At 32.3% G+C, this 20,578-nt stretch overlaps 1 protein-coding gene and 1 long non-coding RNA gene across 2 annotated transcripts in view; one reads left to right on the forward strand and one right to left on the reverse strand.

Annotated features, from left to right (window-relative positions):
* Window positions 1–20,578, forward strand: part of LOC127710884 (uncharacterized) — a 238,989-nt gene that overhangs the window by 26,192 nt on the left and 192,219 nt on the right. The gene's annotated exons all lie outside the window — the stretch shown is intronic.
* On the reverse strand, window positions 1,717–19,852 carry LOC127710808 (uncharacterized). Its single transcript, XM_052216771.1, has 4 exons — window positions 19,725–19,852; window positions 19,206–19,283; window positions 18,699–18,855; window positions 1,717–1,984 (listed from the first exon to the last, which is right to left on the reverse strand). Exons 2-4 carry the CDS (start codon window positions 19,252–19,254, stop codon window positions 1,855–1,857), a joined length of 336 nt encoding a protein of 111 aa, XP_052072731.1. The 5' UTR covers window positions 19,255–19,283; window positions 19,725–19,852; the 3' UTR covers window positions 1,717–1,854.

Consider the following 20,578-nt stretch of genomic DNA (forward strand, 5'->3'; position numbering starts at 1 on the left):
CCTTAGCTGCTTAAATAGAGTTTTCCACTATCTCAATTTTATCAAAAAACTAGAAGCTCATCATCTGGAAAGATGAGAAATAGAATGTTGAGGTCCTTCGTTTCCTCAGAGTGACTCGATTAAAACATTAATTCACACAACCAAACAGAGAACATGATTGTGTTAAGTATAACAGATATACACGCATTTTTTGAATAAACTAAAAATGATATTCATGTACGATCAGTAAAACTTTTACTTAATTTTATAAAAATCAAAGAGATTTAATGTGGAGGTATAATTCCATCTGCTGGACTTTATACAGATTGGTATTCACACACCGCGTTATACATGTGCAGTAACTGTAAATTAACACGTTTTGGAATTGTCTTTTTTAGAGTATTTCTTTTTGGCCTTTAAAGTTATATGAAACTTCAAATTTAAAAAGAAAATGGCTAAGTTTTACTATTATAAAACAAGTGTACGTGAACTTTCTTATTGATAAATGCTATAGTTATACTACTGTTGTTCAATCATCGCATATAGTATTTTTAGGGAATGCAGACCAATTCATTCTAACTAATATGTTGCTTTTATTTTTCCTGAATATGCATTTAACATTGGACTTTGAACAGCCATCTATCCATCCTTTTTTTTTCTGACTTGAAACTCACTACAAATCTATTTTGAGCATTGCACGCGATCGTGTCTGTATGTACTGTTAAAGACGTTGCTTTACGAAACCTACATGGGAGTACCTCCACATATATAAGACTGTATGTAAGACGACATGACTACATATCAACAGGTTAAATACTTTGATGGCTTTCTTTGATACGGTGCTCTTTATCATTGTTTTTATTGTACTAATTTTAGCTTTTATATCAGTATTACATCTGTTATCATAATGCTAGAAAGTTAAAGGTTTGGTTGGCTTGCTTGCTTTGTTTGTAGTAATGTTTGCTCAAACATTGCAATTAAGATTGACATCTGAAAACAATTAATAAAGGCAGAGTTAAACTTGTATACTTTATACTTAAATTTGATTGGACACTATCAAATAATCAAATTTACCTATATACAGGTATAACTCCGCCTACTTATATTGTTTGCAGATGTCTATCTTAATTAAAATGCTTGAGCAAACATTACTACAAACAAAACAAGCAAGACAAGCAAGCCAACCAAACTCTTACTCTGCATGCATTAGGAAATTGACTGTAAAGAGATGATTGCTTTACCTGTACTGATTTTTCCCGTGCGTTCTTTTGTGTACCTTTTGTTAATTCAATGATCGAGATTAAAAACGGGGATTGAGAGATAAAAAAAAACCTAGTATAGCTCCGCCACATGTTTAGCCTATATCGTATGTTTTGCCAGATTGAGAATTTGTCATTAACAGCTGATCTAAGTACCTGTTAAATTTATTGAATTTTTTTATACTCTGGTCGATTAAACCTTGATATTGTTGAAGGCCATATGTTTTTTGTAGTGTTGGGTTTTTGTCTCATGCAGGTCACGATTATTTAATTCACAAAAGGAAAAGAAAAAACGAAAACAAGCTAGGCATTACACAGGTGAGTTAGCCTTCAGGATGGATTATCACGGGCACCAACTATGTCACCATTTAATTAGATACCTTGGAATATAAGCAGAGGCAATTGTTATTTATGGAATATACTCTCTCCATGTAAGCTTCTATGTCACTAACTATATATTGTACCCATTGGAACACAGTTCTATTTAAGTATTTACTGCTTTAGAACTACAGTAACAGAAATTAAAGACATCTCTAAAATATTAGAACTAAATAAAAAGTAGAACTATATAAAGTAAAAACAGAACAGTTCATCATCACTTCATTGGACCGTCTCTTTACATGTCAGTTTCTCCTTGTTCGGTTTCTCCTTTCTGGATGTGTTCGGTTTCTCCTTTTTGGATGTCCTGGAAGAGGTCAGTGTTCTCATTGTCAATCATCTGTGGAAACATCTCAGTTGGAGATGATCTGAAAATGAAATAAAGGAATAAACAAAGGTAGGAAGGAAATAACTGAAGATACGTTTTTTTTACTTTTTACATTATGTCTAGGAAGTTGATCGAAGTAGAAATTACAGGTTTGATGATAGTCCTTAAGTGCTTCTAACTGTTGTCAAGAATATTGTCAACCGACAGGTTTTACTGACATAGCTACTATTGTAAGGCAAGTTCAGGGGAGATGGGAAAATGACCAAGAATAAAAATTGTTTTTATCTGATGCAAAAATGTAAAATAAATGAATCTTTCATTGTGTCTTTTAAATGTACGTAATAATTAAACACTCAGACTCGTTTGGACTAATAAAGGATGTTAAATCCACTGCATATGTTTTGAGAAGGCCTCACTCTATACATGTAAACGAGTTGTTCCGTACTTAATACGTTGTTACCAAACCAAAATTTACTAATCAACATTACTTTCAAATCCTGTTAACTGATGTATAAATAGAATATTTACCACAATACATAAGGCAGCCATAAAATAATCGATTTATTATTATTTTAATTGCAACATACCCTTCATTTATAGGTAATTTCATGGTATGCTCACTGGCGCAAAGAAGACATCTGCAGTAGCAACGCCCATGATAGAGGACTGACATAAAATATCTACAGCGTCTTGCTCTGCAATGGGCTTTACATAATAAAGCACAACTTACAGACTCTGCCTCGTGAACTAAAACAAAAGGGCATAGATGTAATCAATAAGAGCGCGATAGCTTTAATAGGTATAGGTTATTTGCTAATATTCACGGAATCGTTGTCTCATGTATATCAACGCCATAACTTTTCTCTTGGCATTTACTCAGCACAAAATATTTAATTTTTTGTCATTGAAAAAATAATACTGACAACAAAAAAAATATCACAAACTTGAAATGGGAATATCTATGACCAAATATGGCTTAATTCTATCAAGTAACACATGTATCTTTTGACCCAATACTAATAGTTTAAACCTAATACTTTGTTTCACTCGCTGAGATTAAAACATTGGTTTCCATAGTCTTACATTTTAGTTAACATACATTCATTTCTTCACTCACGTCAAATTAATTGGTTTTTTTCAGTAGTAAACGTTTTGGTCATGATTTTGACACCATGAACGTAAAATGGACAAAATCATAAATCATGGCTATATTTCCGACAGAAAATTGGTGCAGGTTTAAAATATTCTCCTTATTTATTTTCGAGATGGAATTTTTAATACGGTATAATTAATCAAATGCAGTTTTGAACCATTTGCTCATTGAACAAATAGCCAGAAATATAGAGCAACTTTACTGGAAATTTTTGTAAACATGAATAGGATATAGAGATTTATTGAAGGCCACGTAATCTAGCGCATGAAATAATAATAAGGAAAACTGGTCATAACTGATTTGTAAATTTCATAAAAGCTAATTTTGCAACCTCTCGAGTTAAACGTTCATTATCGGAGCGACAAGTTGTCCTGTTTTCCTCGATTGTGATAACTCAAATGAGACTTTTAACTGAATTTGTACTTACCATGAACAACACGATGAGCACAACATGTGGAGCAGGATCTGCTTACCCTTCCCTACGACATGTGAAAACCCCCGGTTTTTGGTGAGGTTCGTGTTGCTTAGTCTTTAGTTTTTTACGTAATGTTTTGTAGACTTTTATTTGCCATTATATCGTTAATCATTATTTACCATGATATTGTCTGTTTTTCTTCTTCTTGTGATATTTCATTGATCCTTGAGACCTTTCGTCTCTTTTTGTTATAAGATTGAGTGAGCAAACGCAGCAAAGACATAAGATTTCACTCAGCTTTTTAAACATTTAATATGCCTTTAAATTACAGTAACACAATTAGGTACATACCTGCAAGAATCACTACAAGAGCAATAGCCAGAATAATTGCTACCTTCATATTGGATTTAAAGGAACGTAGATACTGATCTGAAATGGAAAGAGTTGTTACATCATTGCCATGAATATGAAAAGGTATGCAATGAAAAAGGGAAGCGCAAAGAATATGAAATATTAACACAGTAAACTTTAGGGTAGTATCAAATAAGAAATTTCTAAATATCTAGCCGAAAAATATATTGAAGTACGGGTAAAAACAGCACATTATTTTTATTTTGGTTTGAAAGCATCACTGCTATAAAATCAGGACAGATTTGACTCCACTGCTAGAGTGTTATTCATTTATGATGCCCATTGATAAATTTAGCAGCTGTTCTTTGAAAATCTGCATGTTTAGTTAGTGTTTAAGGGTTGATTTTTTGAATTGGTAAGACATAAGGTTATCACGTTTTGATTATTATGATTTCGACGTTTACATACATTGATACAATTTACTTTGACAAAGTTACCTACCTTATGTGTATGATTCAGCTGGTCAGCAGACTGTGAAAGTAAGTTGACAAATTAGCGGATTTTATAACGTTTGATCCAGAAATAACAATTCCGTCGGAGGGAAGTTGTTTTGTACAACGGAATTGCGTCTTTTTTTCCCTCTTTGTATTATGTCGGAAATCTAGGGCGATTAAAACATTTATAAATCAGAATTAACCCCGTTAGTAATAAACATAAATAAAATAAGAAAAAAAAAAATTACACGAACGAGTTAAAAACAGGAACAATTGATTGGATCCCTTGCGACATCCGTTAAATTGCCCTCTGCTAATGTAGAAGAACGCTTCTAGCAACAATTTCATATCTGATGAAAGTAAGAAGACACGAAGGGACAATAAAAGCGATAAATCAAAGAAAAATCATAAGGCCAGAATTTAGAAAAACAAAATAGGATCGACGATAGTTCACAAAACATAACAAAGAAAGCTAAGGAATAAACAAAATAAATCGCGCTGAAACCGTTAAATTGGTAGTCCAATCATATATCTTTATGATAACTTGCAAGTGCTGTTTAGGTTTACCTCGAAGGGAAGTCGAGACAGTAATTGATTTTTGCATCTTGTTCTTTTTCTTTTTAAATATCATATTTAAATGACACAGCGACCAAGCTGCAAACAAAACACACCAACCAGAAATGCAGCAAAGTATTCTTTTTCATCCTGGGCAAGATTGTTTTTTTTAGTTCTCATTCAGACAGAATATTCATTTCCAAAATCCTACTACTGTGATAAGAAAATCAATTATTAATTCGGTGTCCACTAAGAGAAAAAGGACATTCCTAGAAAAATAATCTTGTTTACATCCTTGAAATGTATGTTTTACATTCTTGATGAACCAAGAATGAGCGATAAGAATAACACAGCAAAATGTAGCGACATGATTGGAATTAAACTATCCAGGAACACCCAACACAGAAACGCATATACATGCCATAAAGGCATAATATATTCTGGCTATCTTGTAATGAAAGAATTTTGTTCTGTTTAAGAAATCTTATTTACACACAGTCATTGGTTGTATTCAACATAATCGGAATGGTGGTTTTATACTCCGAATAACTTCTTTTGTAAGTTTATCAAAGAAGCCGACATATTCTGTATTAGATTTTTTGGCAAGTTACGTATCATTTGCTAGTTGTTCATAGAAAGTACATTTTATGTTAACAGATTCAACTGTGTATTTAATGATGTCTTAGCCTACCCTTTCTCCGTGAACTTCTATTTCAGCTTGAAGACCTGTATGACTTATTTCCTCGTAAGTCATGCAGTATGAGGGATCATTTTGTGAGGCAGCATATGGCAATTGTTTACGCATTCTCTGCGAAGGAAAATGCCTCCTTTCTTCAACGTTTGGTATCATGAAAATAACAAAAGCAAAATCTTACTATAAAAATCCTTTGAAACGCTAGTCTTTTTTTACCATAGATATAGATTGCCTTATCCGTATTTTAATGTTGTGTTTTTGTTGTGTCGTTGTTCTCCTCTTATATTTGATGCGTTTCCCTCAGTTTTAGTTTGTAACCCGGATTTGTTTTTATCTCTATCGATTTATGAGTTTTCGAACACCGGTATACTACTGTTGCCTTTATTAAGCACAACTTTTTGGATTTTAGTGCTCTTTACTTCGTATTTGATTGGGCCTTCCGATTGTTTAGACTGGAGCGCCACTGATGAGTCTTATGAAGACGAACCGCGCCTCTGACGTACTAAATTATATGCTTGGAATCTTTGACGAGTCTTTTTGTAGAGGTAAAGTGGATATGTCAGAAGCCTGAAATTCAGTGGTTGTCGTTTGTTGCTGCATATCATATTTGTATTTCGTTCATCAGTTTTATATAAACGAGGCCGTTAGTTTTTCTCGTTTGAATTGTTTCACATTTGTCATTTCAGGGCCTTTTATAGCTGACTATGCAGTATGGGTTTTGCTCATTGTTGAAGGCCGTACGGTGACCTGTAGATGTTAACGTCTATGTCATTTGGTATCTGGTGAAGAGTTGTCTCATAGACAATTATACCACATCTTCTTATTTTCATATTGACACGTGTGTTGAATTCCTCACCGTAAATGTAAACAGAAATGAAAATTTGTTTAATTGATTTTTAGTACTTGTTAATGTCATGGTCATGCTATTCCAAAAAAAAAAAACAACATGGGATTGAATATATATATATATAATGACAATAGGGAATGATTGTAAAACAGTTTTTATCTATCAAATACAGATCCATGTTAATGCAAAGGGGATTCTATTGAACATTTAAATATGATTAATACATAGGCATTTTATTTTATTTTTGCAATGGAAAAAATATCAAAAGATATTTCTCAGGCGTATAATTAAGTAAGTCAGATGCACGTTTGGTCTGAATAAAATTAACAAGTGCTTGACTCAAATAAATTGGTATACCAACTCAATAACGTTGTCGAAGAGCATTATAAACCAATCATTAAAAAAGTTGCATCAAAAATGGCTATGGTCACTTATGCCTGTTGGAAGAAAAGTCTTAGTGTTAAGAATGATTTTTAACATTTTCTGAACAGTAAATCTACAGAGAATGACAATGCCAATGATATTACTTGCTTGCACAGAAGTGCCGACTACTGGGCAGGTGAACGAAACGTCTTTCATCAGTGGCATCAACCAAGTGATTGTAAAAACTGATCAATTATACAAGGTTTGTAATGTAGTACGCCATACGATCGTTTCTTTTACATAAAACTCAGCAATGGCGCTCTATTGATATCAATTGGTAGGCCAAATTAATATCGAAGTTGAAGAGCATTGAAAACTAGAAATTTGCTATTTCGAAATCTATAAAAAAATATTTTGCCGATTCATTTTGGTCTGATGATTTTGAAATATGTCAGCGTTTATAGCTTGCTTTGTGGTATGGGATTTGCTCATTGTTGAAGGCCGTATATTGACCTGCAGTTGCAAATATCTTCGTCATTTCGTCTGTTGTGGATAGTGGTCTAATCGGCAAGCATGCCACATTTTCTTACTTTATGATAATTATGAAGTCCAAAAATTCGTTATTATAATAATGAAATAATTTGAAATCTGTTTTCTTTTTGAAATGACAGAAATGGACTTCCAGAATACTTGAGATCTTTTTCCTTTGTAAAGTTAATTCAGTAGAAAACAATAGTATAGATTTAATTATTATTTTAGCTATTCAACCATGCATATATCTATTTAAAACTTCAAATGTTCATTGATAAAATGAACGAAAAGCTGAAGGTCAAATGCCGGACTGCTTAACGAGGGACGAAAGATACCAGAGGGACAGTCAAACTCATAGATCGAAAACAAACTGACAACGCCATGGCCAAAAATAAAAAGAAAAATAGACACAGATGACACAACATAGAAAACTAAAGACTAAGCAACACGAACCCCACCAAAAACTGGGGGTGATAAAGGTTATCATTTTCTTAGAAATAAATACTTATATAACAGGTGTAACATGCATATTTGATATCACTACCGGATGATAGTTGTAGTACATCAGGCTCACAGTTTCTATCAATAAAAGTGTCCTATGCTCGTATACGTTTTTAATGGTGTGCACACTTGTCTTTTTGCTTTTCATTTTTATATTGAAATTTTATATCGTTCGTTACTTGATTCTAGTTCATCAGTTGTACAGTTTCTTAGGTATCTTATTCCTGTATGATATGTGCAATAATGAAGTTAAAGCAATATCTTAAACTAGAGACCAAAGGTGTAAATTAATCAAAGATTTCATTGCAGCTTTTTACATTTTTTTTTGCACAAACGCACGCTATCATTGAACCAATCGAAAAGTAGTACCATAGAGCGAGGTAAATTATTCGTATAAAATTCGCGTTTATGTCATGGTTGTAAGATATCACGCAAATGAACAGCTCGTAAAAGTAATCTTTTCGAAATAAAAAAATCTCGCCCAAAATTTGAGGAATCATAAAACTCCAATAATGAGAAATTCATTAAAGGGAAAATTCGCGATTTTTTACTTTTCATCTTATTATGTTCATAATACCATAAAAAACATATTTACCAAGTTTTACCTGGATATGAACACTAATAAAGAAGAAAATTGGGAATTAATAATTTAATTTATTCCAACTTCCTGACTTATGTGACGTAGTTTAAGTCTTTTTGCATGCCGGGAGTGAATAAATCTCGTTGTAAGTCTTGTTCGTTAATCATCTAATAACTCGATTTAAAGCGCATCGACGACTTTTGGCGTAGCTATTAACCAACTAATAATTAAGAAAGTAAAGTGATCCGCCGTGGAACTTTCAAAATTAAAATGTACAATTTATATTTAAAGGATTTCTGATATGATTATAGTAATAAAAGTAAATCATACAATAGAATATATTTTCATGAATTTTTTTTCCGACGGATATTTTGAACAAACATATATAACTGATATTGTTTTACAAATGCATGTTTGTATTCTCAATTGAAGGCTTTTACTTCAGTCTAGTACTGTGTAAATACAATGTGTATTGTACTGTGACACTAAGTGACCACCTGTTGAATGCGTGGTTAAATTCAAGGTAATTAAAAGATTAGCATTCTGTAATTCTATTCTTTTGATCTTCACTCAGTGAATTTTAGCCAACACGGTCCACCGTTACAGGTGTGAACAACATTTCGTATGAATGATAAAAACATTAATTATTTGGGGAGGAATATGGTGGCAAAATACCTGAATCGCCGTTATATACATGTATATCTTTTATATTTTGCGTAAGCTTAATTTTAAAATAGATAGGTGAGTATTTTGTTGTAACATCGAAATTCTGAATTACTTTCAATTAAATAATTTTACAAATAAAAATGGCCCACGAAAACGAGCGTATAAACGAAACACTGTACTTACTTTTTCAAATTATCATGGGTATTAACCGTGAATATTTCAATGTTTAGAGAAAATTATCGCGGTTACATGATTAATATAGGTCGGTCCGTCCACAGCGATCTACATTTACCTAATCGGGAATGCCCTTATTAAAATATTTAAAATCTCACTACGTATACATACTTTAGCTATTTGACCAACGATGTTTAAAAAAAATAACAGAATCAATCTAACGTCAACTTTCCTTTTTTGAATGGAGACAGACCGGAGGAATCAATTTTCAATGTGCTTTATATCTTGTACCTTTGCAAGACTTATCATTCATTCATAAACCCACTTTATACCAGAGACATATATGTCAGTCTTAACTGACAAGAATACACCTAAAGCGGACAAGCAGTATTTTCTTTAAGCTTCTGTGATTTAATACCAAGAAAGAAAAAAATCCCGAAATTAATTTGATACTTTGATACTCAATATTTTTCCTGGAAAATACTATTCATATCCTCGTTTGGTCTGAAAATAAGATAAGAATTTGGTATACAGAACATGCAGAAGTGTGAATGTCATAAAACCTTGTTATATCAGAAACCATTATAAATGTGAACCTGTATACGTAAGACCTCATGGGACGTCACCTAACCACAAACAGTTAATATACAAGTAGCTCTGTTATACCCGGAAATGTCAAGGTAAATCACTACCGATACAGAATGTACCAATGCAAAGAAAATTCTGACGATTGTGAAGCATGACCATTCATGATTTTAGAGGAGTCTTAGGTGGAAATTGCCGGTACGATTTAAATTCTGACTATATTTTTTTCTCTCAATTTAAATCACTGAACTTAAAAAAAAAAGAAACATACGCCCAAGATCAGAATTCTTCATGTAAATTCATAAATACAACGTTCTTATTTTGTAACTTTCGATATACTTCACCCCACCCCCCAACCTGGGAACAGTATATCTAACATAACAATGTTTGTGTACCTGCCCAAATAAAAAAAAAAGATGAAAAAAGAAAGAGATGAACGGTAAGTCACATCAGATTCAAATATTTATATGGTTGATTGTCGTTAACTAGAGATGTAAAGTTACATGTCTCTGCGTTAACTTATAAGAATGACAGGAAAGTATATACTTGAAATAGATTTATGATGAATAATATGCAACTGCAGCACCCCTTTTTATCAAAGTGTACATGCATGTATTTTAATGACTGTCCGTTATTTCGATTAAGAATGACAAGTGTACGTGAAATTCTATAGTTGCCTGTGAGACTTTTTTTTACCAGATATGCGACTTTTCGTATTTATATTTTCTCTTATATTACTCTCATTTAATATTGTATGCATAAGTGCAATATTAGGAATGGTTTATCCCCCCCCTCCCTTTTAAGCTAACTAAATAAATTAATCAACCTTCTAGCTGACCAGACGTTAACACATCTACTATCAGTCAATTCGGAGTGAAGTTTCTTTATTTCTTCAAATAAGCTTTTTGGGGATCATTAGTGTACGTCCAGTGGCATATATATTACATGCATGTCGGAACAGGAAAATTGACATGAGGTATAATAGAACAATGTTCACATTATTACATTATTATATATAATACACAACCATTGAGATGATGACGACTTTCTTAAACTGTTCAAAATAATCTTATGGAAATAAAAATCTGTGATTTTACTATGTGCATAACTTTGATGAACCAAAGCAAGTTAGATATAAATAAATAAAATAAATAAAATAAATAAAATAAATAAAATAAATAAAATAAATAAAATAAATAAAATAAATAAAATAAATAAAATAAATAAATAATTATTTTATTAAAGTGTCACATATTTGATCAAACAATATATATATACAACAATTCATAATAAAAACAGAGATCAAATATCCAGCCTTAGAATAGACTTATGAGACACTTAGATATCGACCTGTATTTAAATCAGATTGGTTTTGGATGTTTCTCTCGTATATTCAATATACATGTATATATTCTAAATTGCGACTATCTATAGTTCCGTAACCTTCTATCTAGGCGTATAATCCAATGATCGACAAGTGCGTACATTTTGTTAAATCAATATTTGTACGTTTCAAAATGTCCATAATTATTGACAACGAGTAATTACTTACATTTTCCCCAATTTACGTTTGGAAAATATGTAAATATATTTTTATTTTATCAAATCTTTTTTTGGAATTATTTAGATTTTCATAAATGTTCTTTACACCATAAATGTTATTTATAAACAAGCGTATGAGTTTAGTCATATATATAATGGCTATTATATCTATGGTTTAGTAAAGACTAGCATATCACTATCGGACACGCAAGACAAAGATGTATATTCACCTGATAGTTTCAAAATGGAAAGTTACAAGTTATCGACCGTGTACACTTCTCAATACCCTCAGAGGTGAAGTGATGCACGAACTTGCTTTATGTAATTGTGTAATAAGAGTTTTAAAGCCCGACAAGAAATCGCTTGAATACCTGGACGTGTCAACTCACAATACCTCTGGGAACAATTCCTTTAGCAATGCTGGTGATCAGATAAGGGAAGGTCCGAATTTATTTAAATAAGATTATTACATAAATGAATTATGAACACACTAGATTTTCGAAAACATTTTTACACGGAACACTTAATTTATCACTTTGAACTTTTTAACTAATTTCCATTAACATTTCTTGTTTCAAAAACTTAGTAAAAAAAAAAACAGTTTCAAAACGACAGACCATAGTACTAGTTATTCAAAAAAAATTATATATAATTACATTTTCCGTATCAAGTTAGTTAGGAAAGGTTGCATGCACAACCATGTCTATTATAATCTTTTTTTGTGACCCGGGAAACTGTTTAGGCTTTCCTTGTCGGGTAAAACAACCGTACGCTTGACAAGATATCGACACTCAATTACGGCTACGTTAGGTTACTGCTTGTTTTGGTCCTTTGTGGTTTATAGATATATCGTGGTTTCTATTCAGGGATGATGTCAAAATGGCCGCACGCGGAGAAGTGATACTCTAAATTTAAAATCGATGGTGATCTCTTATCTAGCAGAATTAAACTTTAATATTTATGAATTTGTGGTTTTTTATACATAATCAACATAATATCAATTTTTCATTTTTTTGCGAAGTTTCCCTTTAATGTACAGAGTGCGTATTTAAAAACGTGGGAATAAAAGGGGATGCAAATTAAATGTCAATGAGATAGCGACAAACCGATTAAAAGGCATTTAGAGATCAACATTTGGTCGTCAATGGGACAAATGTCTATACAATACAAGTTTAATTCAATTCAAGTCTAGAAAAGTAACTTAAATGTAGATTATCGAAGTGCAATCGTCAATATCCCTAAATGACATCAACAATACGGTATTGAGATCTCAACACTACCCTTCATAATTTCGACCAATTTGCCTACGCAAGGCACATAAGAAAACGTATAGAGAAATCAGTACATCGAAAGAACTTACCTCTTTGATACTGGTAAAATAGTTAGCAAAAGACAAATACACAATGTCCAAGCAAAACAATATTAAGCAATACCGTATCAAAGAATGATAACATTTACTAAAAACAAGCCCAAACCGGTGCTAGGGGCTGTCGTAAACTTGCAGTGAGGTGAGAGTTTTTTTTTGTTCCGTGTTGAAAGCCTCACTGTGACTTTGAGTTGAAGAACAATAATAAAAACTCTATTCCTTTGCTTTTTGTGTGTTTTCTTTTTTGCTGTACATGTACTGATTTTGTGTCATTGATGGATACCCCATATCTATTGATTTTCTATCAAAGTACTTAAGCTGCTGATATGAAATCATGCCTTGCTATATTCTAATATTATCGGCTATACATTTGCTTATTTTTAGTGAATTTTAGGGAAACTTCTTACTTTTAAATTATCAATTCGTTGACAAATATCTCAATTTGAACATCCTGCGATATTTATTGAAGGGTTAAAAGTACAAATGTGTTTAAAGTAAAGGACAATAGCGTAAAATCTACAGTCAACATACTCTCCAAAAAATAAGCATAGATAATCTATGATGCAAGTTAAACTATTAAAAGCTTATAGAAAACAAAATGTGAAACATTAAATGGAAATTAGATACAACAAGAAGAAAACGAAACTGTGCTGTATCTACGGATAGGCACATTTAGTATGATGATGGGATAATAAAATGAAAGACTTGGAGTATATGTCAGTTCACTGAGGTTATAAGTTCGAACCCTGCTCGTGCGGGTACACTCAAATCTTAATTGACTAGGATTGTCAGTTTTCCTATCGAAGATCAGTGTACTTCTCCAGGCACTCCGGTTTTTTCCACCAATAAAAAACTGACCGCCACGAAATAGTCCATTTAAAGTGGCGTTAAAACATCATTTATCAAACTAATATTTCCCATTTTGTTCCGCCATTACTAGCTTTGTATTGAATATGTTAAATACAGCTTCTTTTCTTTCTTTGTATTCTACATCTGATAGAAGTGTTTAGCGTGATTTTGTCAGGATCTCTACCCAGTTTGGTAACAAACAGTGATAATGCAAGTTACACTGTATCATGATTATGGCCAGTATTACAAAGTATCTCTCTTTCTAGTTTTAAAGTTCTTTGCATTGAGATCAGTCGTTTGTTTTGTATCTAATACATTCTGTATAGAATTAAGATTTGAAAACAGACCACCCATATCTGCATGTACAAGATAAATATAAACTTTAAGGTAAGATGGTTGAAACATTTTGCATAATCTATATATAAATCTCTTTAACAACTGTCAGCACATGGTACTATTGAAGCATTACATAAACTGTTCAGCATTATATTTCCATTTGAACTTAATATTATTTGTCTGTCAAACAGCCAAATAAAGGAAAGCATAATCAAATACAAAACAAGGATTATTTCAATACATGTATGATGCCAGGTTTTTTTGACACCCATTTTCAACCATCTGTACTGGCCTTTGAAGAGTCCCAAGTTCAACTGATCATTCATGTTTACATCATATTCATGTAAAGGGACGAAACTCACAAGGCCTAACTGAGTTTAAAATTAAATTTCATTGTTTAACTTATTTGTTAAATCTAATTTTTAGGTAATAACAGCACTGCACTATTTTTTATTTCATGACGTAAAAACTGCATGCTCCTAATTTCATCTACACTTTTCTTCTAGGTTCATTATTTATATCTTTCTCTACAAAACAAAATTTTGTAAACAAAATTGATTATGCAGTATTATTTTGCATTTCAAATTGAGTCAAATATCATAGTCATGATATTAAATTTTTATGTTTCATATTTCTTGTTTTCTCCTAAAAATCTATAATCATGAACAAATATATTGAATTTACCATTTTATTAAAAGTAATATTATATATGAAAAAAAAAATCATTATATATTTTCAACCCGTTTGATGTGCTTTTGATTTAGCCATTTGAAAAGGGATTTCCGTTTTGAATTTCCCTTGGAGCTCGGTATTTTTGTTATTTTACTTTTTGCGAGTCTACGCAGAAAACATTTCTAGACACACAATAAAATTATAGTTTGTGCACCTAGAATGTATTAGCTCACCTAGCATGTGAGGAATTGCCATTACTTTTGATAAATCGTCTGAAAACGTTTCATACTTAAATCTTCTGCCAGCTACAACCAAAATTGGCAGGAATTTTCATGTTTGAAGGTACTTCACCAAATCGTATTTTGTTGGTGTCGATCTGAAATTTATATTGATTGCAAGGGTCAAAAATCTATTCTGATTACCTAAAATTGCAAAGATTTTCTTAGGTTTATTTTTGCATTTTAATTTGAAATATTCTGTAGAAATGATCTATAGATAGCCTTAAACCAATTTTGAGTGTATGCTACCAATTCAAATTCAAGATGGCCACCACCACTGAAAACAGTTAAGCATAGAACTATGAGAAACATATAAAAAGCTTCTTCTCAGCAGTTGTCTCACATATTTAAACACTATGTAGCTGTGGTGACCCTATATGAGTATTTGCAATTTTGAATGCCACCCTGGAATAAGAAATTACTCCCATAGTGGAACATAATAAATCCATACCAGAAATATCAACAATCAGCTTCTCAAAAATCATATTGCACACTAAAATGCAAAGTGAGCACCTTTGGTGTTTCTCTGCTAAGTTTGAGTTCTGGTGCCTATCGGAAAAGAAACATTGTCACTAGAGTGGGATAGTAGTTACCTTTAGGTGTATTTGGCAAAACCTTTCCGTATTGCCGGTCATAAATGCTCTTTAGCTTTGTACTTTATTTTGTCTTTTTACTTTTTTATTTTAGTTTTCACTGATGAGTAATTAATTTATAGTCGAATGTAGTCATTTTTGAAATCCATACAAATGCGACATAATTGTAGCTTCTCCAAAGCTTAAACATTGTAATCAAATATTGAATAATCTACACTGTCATGTCTATCATGGTTAGCCATTAACTGCTGCTCAAACTGCCTGGACAAGCAAACATTTAAAGTTGAATAAAAAATACAGAATCTGTTCTTCATTAACTCTCTTTTTAACAAATATTGTTTTATACTAATTTTCCCTGACAACATCGACAAACTTGCCTATTTTTAGTATTTTCCTTTCTAGATATTACATAAATAAATGTTGACCCATTAGAGGAAAAAACAGTTGTTGACGCATTCTTTGATGAGCCATTCAGATTGGACCTGATTATTTAAGGAGAGCTATGTGATACGCAATAATACTAAATGGGAGATCACCTTAATATTGTTATTTCATAAAACTTTAAAAACAAAAACAAACAAAAAATGAAAAAAGAAAATTATGATCTTTCTCAAAGTTCAGGACTACTCTTTTAAAGGAAAAAAATGCAGAAAAATCAAGCAAAGTCGTGTATAAGAATGAACCCATTTTGTACCATCGTTTTACCGCAGCAAAAAAATGTCTATCTATAAATCTCAATAAGACCATGAATTTTCCAACAAAAGGCACCCTTCAACCTCCAAGGGATCAAATAAGTAAATACGCAGTTTATGAACCTTGTATAGTTGATGACCATTGGAAACTAAATAAGAATGGACATATGAGTATTGGTAGAAACCTTGTATAGTTGATGACCATTTAAAACTAAACAAGAATGGACATATGAGTATTTGTAGATGTACATTATAAATTTGATTGCAAGATCAGTGCATACAATCACTTTCTTTTAGTATCGGAAAAAGGCAAGGGAAAGTTATATGTCTATATCCAGCAATGAAGAAGTAATATTGTTAGCTATGTATTTCCACTTTCCTGCTTCATACATTTTCTTGAAACACATAATCGAAGAGCAGCGCACATTTTAAGGTCATTGGAGTTCCTAGGACCTCAAAAATAATAGCCAAATCCATCTAAGATTAACTTTGCCTGAGGGAGTTAAAATCTTAGTTTCTGGATAATTTCAAAATCTATAAACGGACAATTTAAAATATGTTTGTAACAAATCGTGCCAGTACCGAAGTACTGACTACTGTCAGTACTGAGCTGATGATACCTTCGGGAACTGATAGTCCAATAGCAGTGGTATCGACCCAGTGCTAAAAAAAAATAAAACACTTTATAATTTCATGCGTCCGAAGCGCTTTCCTGGATTTCCCTTCATCAGGACTAAAATTTATTACTGGCATAGCACAATATCCTGCCTTTCAAACCTTCTGTGAAGTACAACCGCAAATATAAGAATGTAGGACGACAGGACTATATAGCAGCAGGTTAAGTATTTGCGGTTGCTTTAAGTAACTGCGAGCTTTCTTTTGTGCGATACTGTTTATCATAATTTTTGCTTTTACTTGTGTTAGCTTTAATATCGATATTAAAGAGATGAGTGTTTTTCCTGTTCTGAATTTGACTTTGCGTTCTTTAGTATACCTTTTGTTAGTCCATTGATCGAGAATAAAAAGGGGTTTAGCTTCACCGCATGTTTTTGCTATATCGTATATTTTGGCATGTTGGGAATTTGGTATGGAGAGCTGATCTTTGATAGTATATGTTTAATTCATTGACAACTTTTTATACTGTGGGCGATTTAGACCATGGCATGATATTGTAAAGACCATTATCTTTTGTTGAAGGCCATACATTGTCATCTAGATGTATATGTTTTGTACGTTGGGTTGCTATCTCATTGACGTAGATCCCTCATATTTTATTTATAAAAGGAAAAAAAAGTTATGCATTTTAAAAAAAAGTTAGTCTACAGGTTGGATGTAAACGGTCACAACTACGTTACCATTTTTTAAATCCATTGTAACATAAACACAGGTAATTGCTTTTAATGGAATCTACTCTCTCGGATGTAATATACTATGTCACAAAATTATTTTGGAACTGTAAATTATATACTTAGTTAAAACACAGTTCTATTTATAATTAGTATTTATTGTATCAGAACTACAGTAACAGAAATCGAATTGAAAAACATTCGAACAAAAAGAAGTAATACTATATAATGTTAAATCAGAACGGGTCCTCATCACTTCATTGAACCTTCCTTTTACATGCCAGTTTCACCTTGATCGGTGTGTCCTCTCGGAATATCCTGGGGGAGTTCAGTGTTTTCATTGTCTTTTATCTGTGGAAACATCTGAGATGATCTAAAAAAGAAAATGATTTTATAAATAAAGAAAGGAAAAGACTGTAGTTGACATTTTTGTTACTGTATGTCTAGGATGTTGATTGAAGTAGAAATCACAGGTGGGCTTGCAGTGCTTGTCTCTTTTACTCTTGCCAAGTGAATAGTCAACCATGTTCAGGGACGGATCAGGGATTTTGAAAAACGGGCCCCCCCTAGAAAGCCAACGTTTGGAGTGATACTATGCATTTATAATTTATGTATCTCCTTAAGGTCTCCTAGCCCTCTGGTTCTCCTTAATCCGCTTCTGAAGTTTATAATCGGTATTACTTACATAGCGATTCAGTTACCATTTCAAGGTAGGTTCAGTAGAGATGCAAAAAAAAAAAATCAAGAATCGAAATTGTTTATCGGATGCAAAAGGTTAAAATAAAAAAAATCGTCTAGTGTCTTTTATATGTGCGTTATATGTAAATAATCAGATTCGTATTGACTAACAAAGGAGGCTTAATCTACTTCATATGTTTGGAGAAGGCCTCCATATGTACACCTTAAAGAATTTGATTTAGCTTTTTGGATGGTTCTCATTCAAACGTATGAGTTTGAATGTCCCTTTGGTATCTTTCGCCTCTCTATTCCGTACGGCAAGATATCTCATATATCCTTGTCTCATTCAATCGGTCAAAAAGAGGGAGATAAAAAAGGGGAAATCACTTTGACAATTCAAATTTTGTCAACGGATCTATGCATACAATATTTATCACAGTACATAAGGCAGTCAAAAAGTACAAAATTAAATATTATTTATTTTGCAACATACCCTTCATTTTCAGGGAATTTCATGGTATGCTCACTGGCACAACGGAAACATTTGCAGATGCATCGTCTTCCATAACTGACTGCCGCATAACCTTTACAGCGTCTGGCTCTACAACGAGATTTACATCTGGAAGCACAACCTGCATCTGTCTCATGAACTAAAAAACAAAAAACAAAACATAGATGTTATCAATAATATGAGCTAATATTTCAGGGAACTGTTGACGAATATATAACCAAACCATAAATGTTTGTGTTTTTTTGTGAAGTTTGTCTCTTTTAACATGCTTTTGTTTATTCATCCCGTCACAATTTGGTTCATCCTTTTCACTCTCAGTTTTGCTGATATTACGCCCCATGAATACTCATACTTCAACTGCTGTATCAAATATTTTGCCGTAATCGTTCCTTATAGAGCAAATAAAACGCAGAAAGGACTTAATATTTTACTCAGCTTTTCAAAAGTTATTATGTCATTAAATTATAGAAACAAAAATTATGTACATACCTATAAGAAGTACTGCAAGAGCAATAGCCAGAATAATTGCTACCTTCATATTGGATCCAAAGGAACGTTAATATTATTCTGAAATTGGAAGGGCTGTTACACATTTGCAATATATGTCAAAAACGATATGCCACGCAAAAAGAAAGCGCAAAGAATAATAAATTTTAACACAGTAGACTTTATGGTAGTATCAAATACGAAATCTCTAGCAAAAAAAAAAGACTTTAGTAAACGGTAAAATATAGAACTTTTTTTTCAAATTATGGTTTAAAGAGTCAATAAATGAATCAAGAAAAATTCTCTACACCTTGCTAGGAGGTTATAAATTTAAAATGAAGATGAATAAATTCAGCAGCTGATCTTTGAAATTCTGCATGTTTAATTAGTTTCTCGTTTCAGGGCTGATTTATTGAAAAGGTAAGATATAATTCGTCTATTTCTAAAGATTATTACGTTTTGGTTATTATGATATCGCTGTCTACATACAGTGATACAGTCTACTTTGAAAAAGTTACCTACCTTACGTTAATGATTCAGCTAGTCAGCAGGCTGTGAAAGTAAATTGAAAAATTAGCGGTTTTTATAATATTTGATCCAGAAATGACGATTCCGGCGGACGGGCTTTGGTTTCTACGACGGAAATTCAACTTGTTTTATTACTGTATTATTTCTGAAATCTAAGGCGTTTAAATATTAAGTATAACATTGAAAACACATTAAAAATAACCATAAATAATAGAAAAGACTACACGAACGATTTTGAAATATAAAGGCAACAGTAGTATACCGCTGTTCAATAGTCATAATTCGATTAAGCAAAAACAAATCCGGGTAACAACCTGAAACCGAGGGAAACACATCCACTATAAGAGGAAAACAACGGAACAACAGAAACACTAAACTACAACAAAAGCAAACGCTAACATACATAGACACGGACTGTCTGATAACAACTGCCATATTCCTGACTTGGTACAGGACATGTTAAGAAAAAAATGGTGGGTTGAACCTGGTTTTATGGCTAGCCAAACCTCCCGCTTTAATGGCAATGTTACAAATACAGCTAAAATGACAACACTACGTGACAGGAATACAGTACAAACAAATGCAAGAACACTCAGCACAGAGAAAAACATAAATACATAATATAATAGTACATTACAACATGTAAACCGCAGAATAACAACGGACACCTCCCATGAATTTACGACAGCACACCAGGACACCACAAACGAAAAATAAACTGCGCGTCACATGAATGAATCAACGTCTGAAAAAGTGACGTATTTCTTATGACGTTTATATTATCACAGGTAAATTTCTAAAAACATAATAGATTTGTTTTATTTATAGACACGTACAAGAATATTAGA

This window comes from Mytilus californianus, unplaced genomic scaffold (genome assembly GCF_021869535.1).
Source record: "Mytilus californianus isolate M0D057914Y unplaced genomic scaffold, xbMytCali1.0.p SCAF_1, whole genome shotgun sequence".
In the NCBI taxonomy this organism is placed as follows: Eukaryota; Metazoa; Mollusca; class Bivalvia; order Mytilida; family Mytilidae; genus Mytilus; species Mytilus californianus.

Coding starts and splice junctions, on each gene's coding strand:
- LOC127710808 (XM_052216771.1), bottom strand. CDS start 19,254: ATGAAGGTAGCAATTATTCTGGCTATTGCTCTTGCAGTACTTCTTATA. Junction 18,856..19,205: donor TCTTGCAGTACTTCTTATAG/GTATGTACATAA, acceptor TTTGTTTTTTAG/TTCATGAGACAGATGCAGGT. Junction 1,985..18,698: donor AAATTCCCTGAAAATGAAGG/GTATGTTGCAAA, acceptor TTTCATTTTCAG/ATCATCTCCAACTGAGATGT.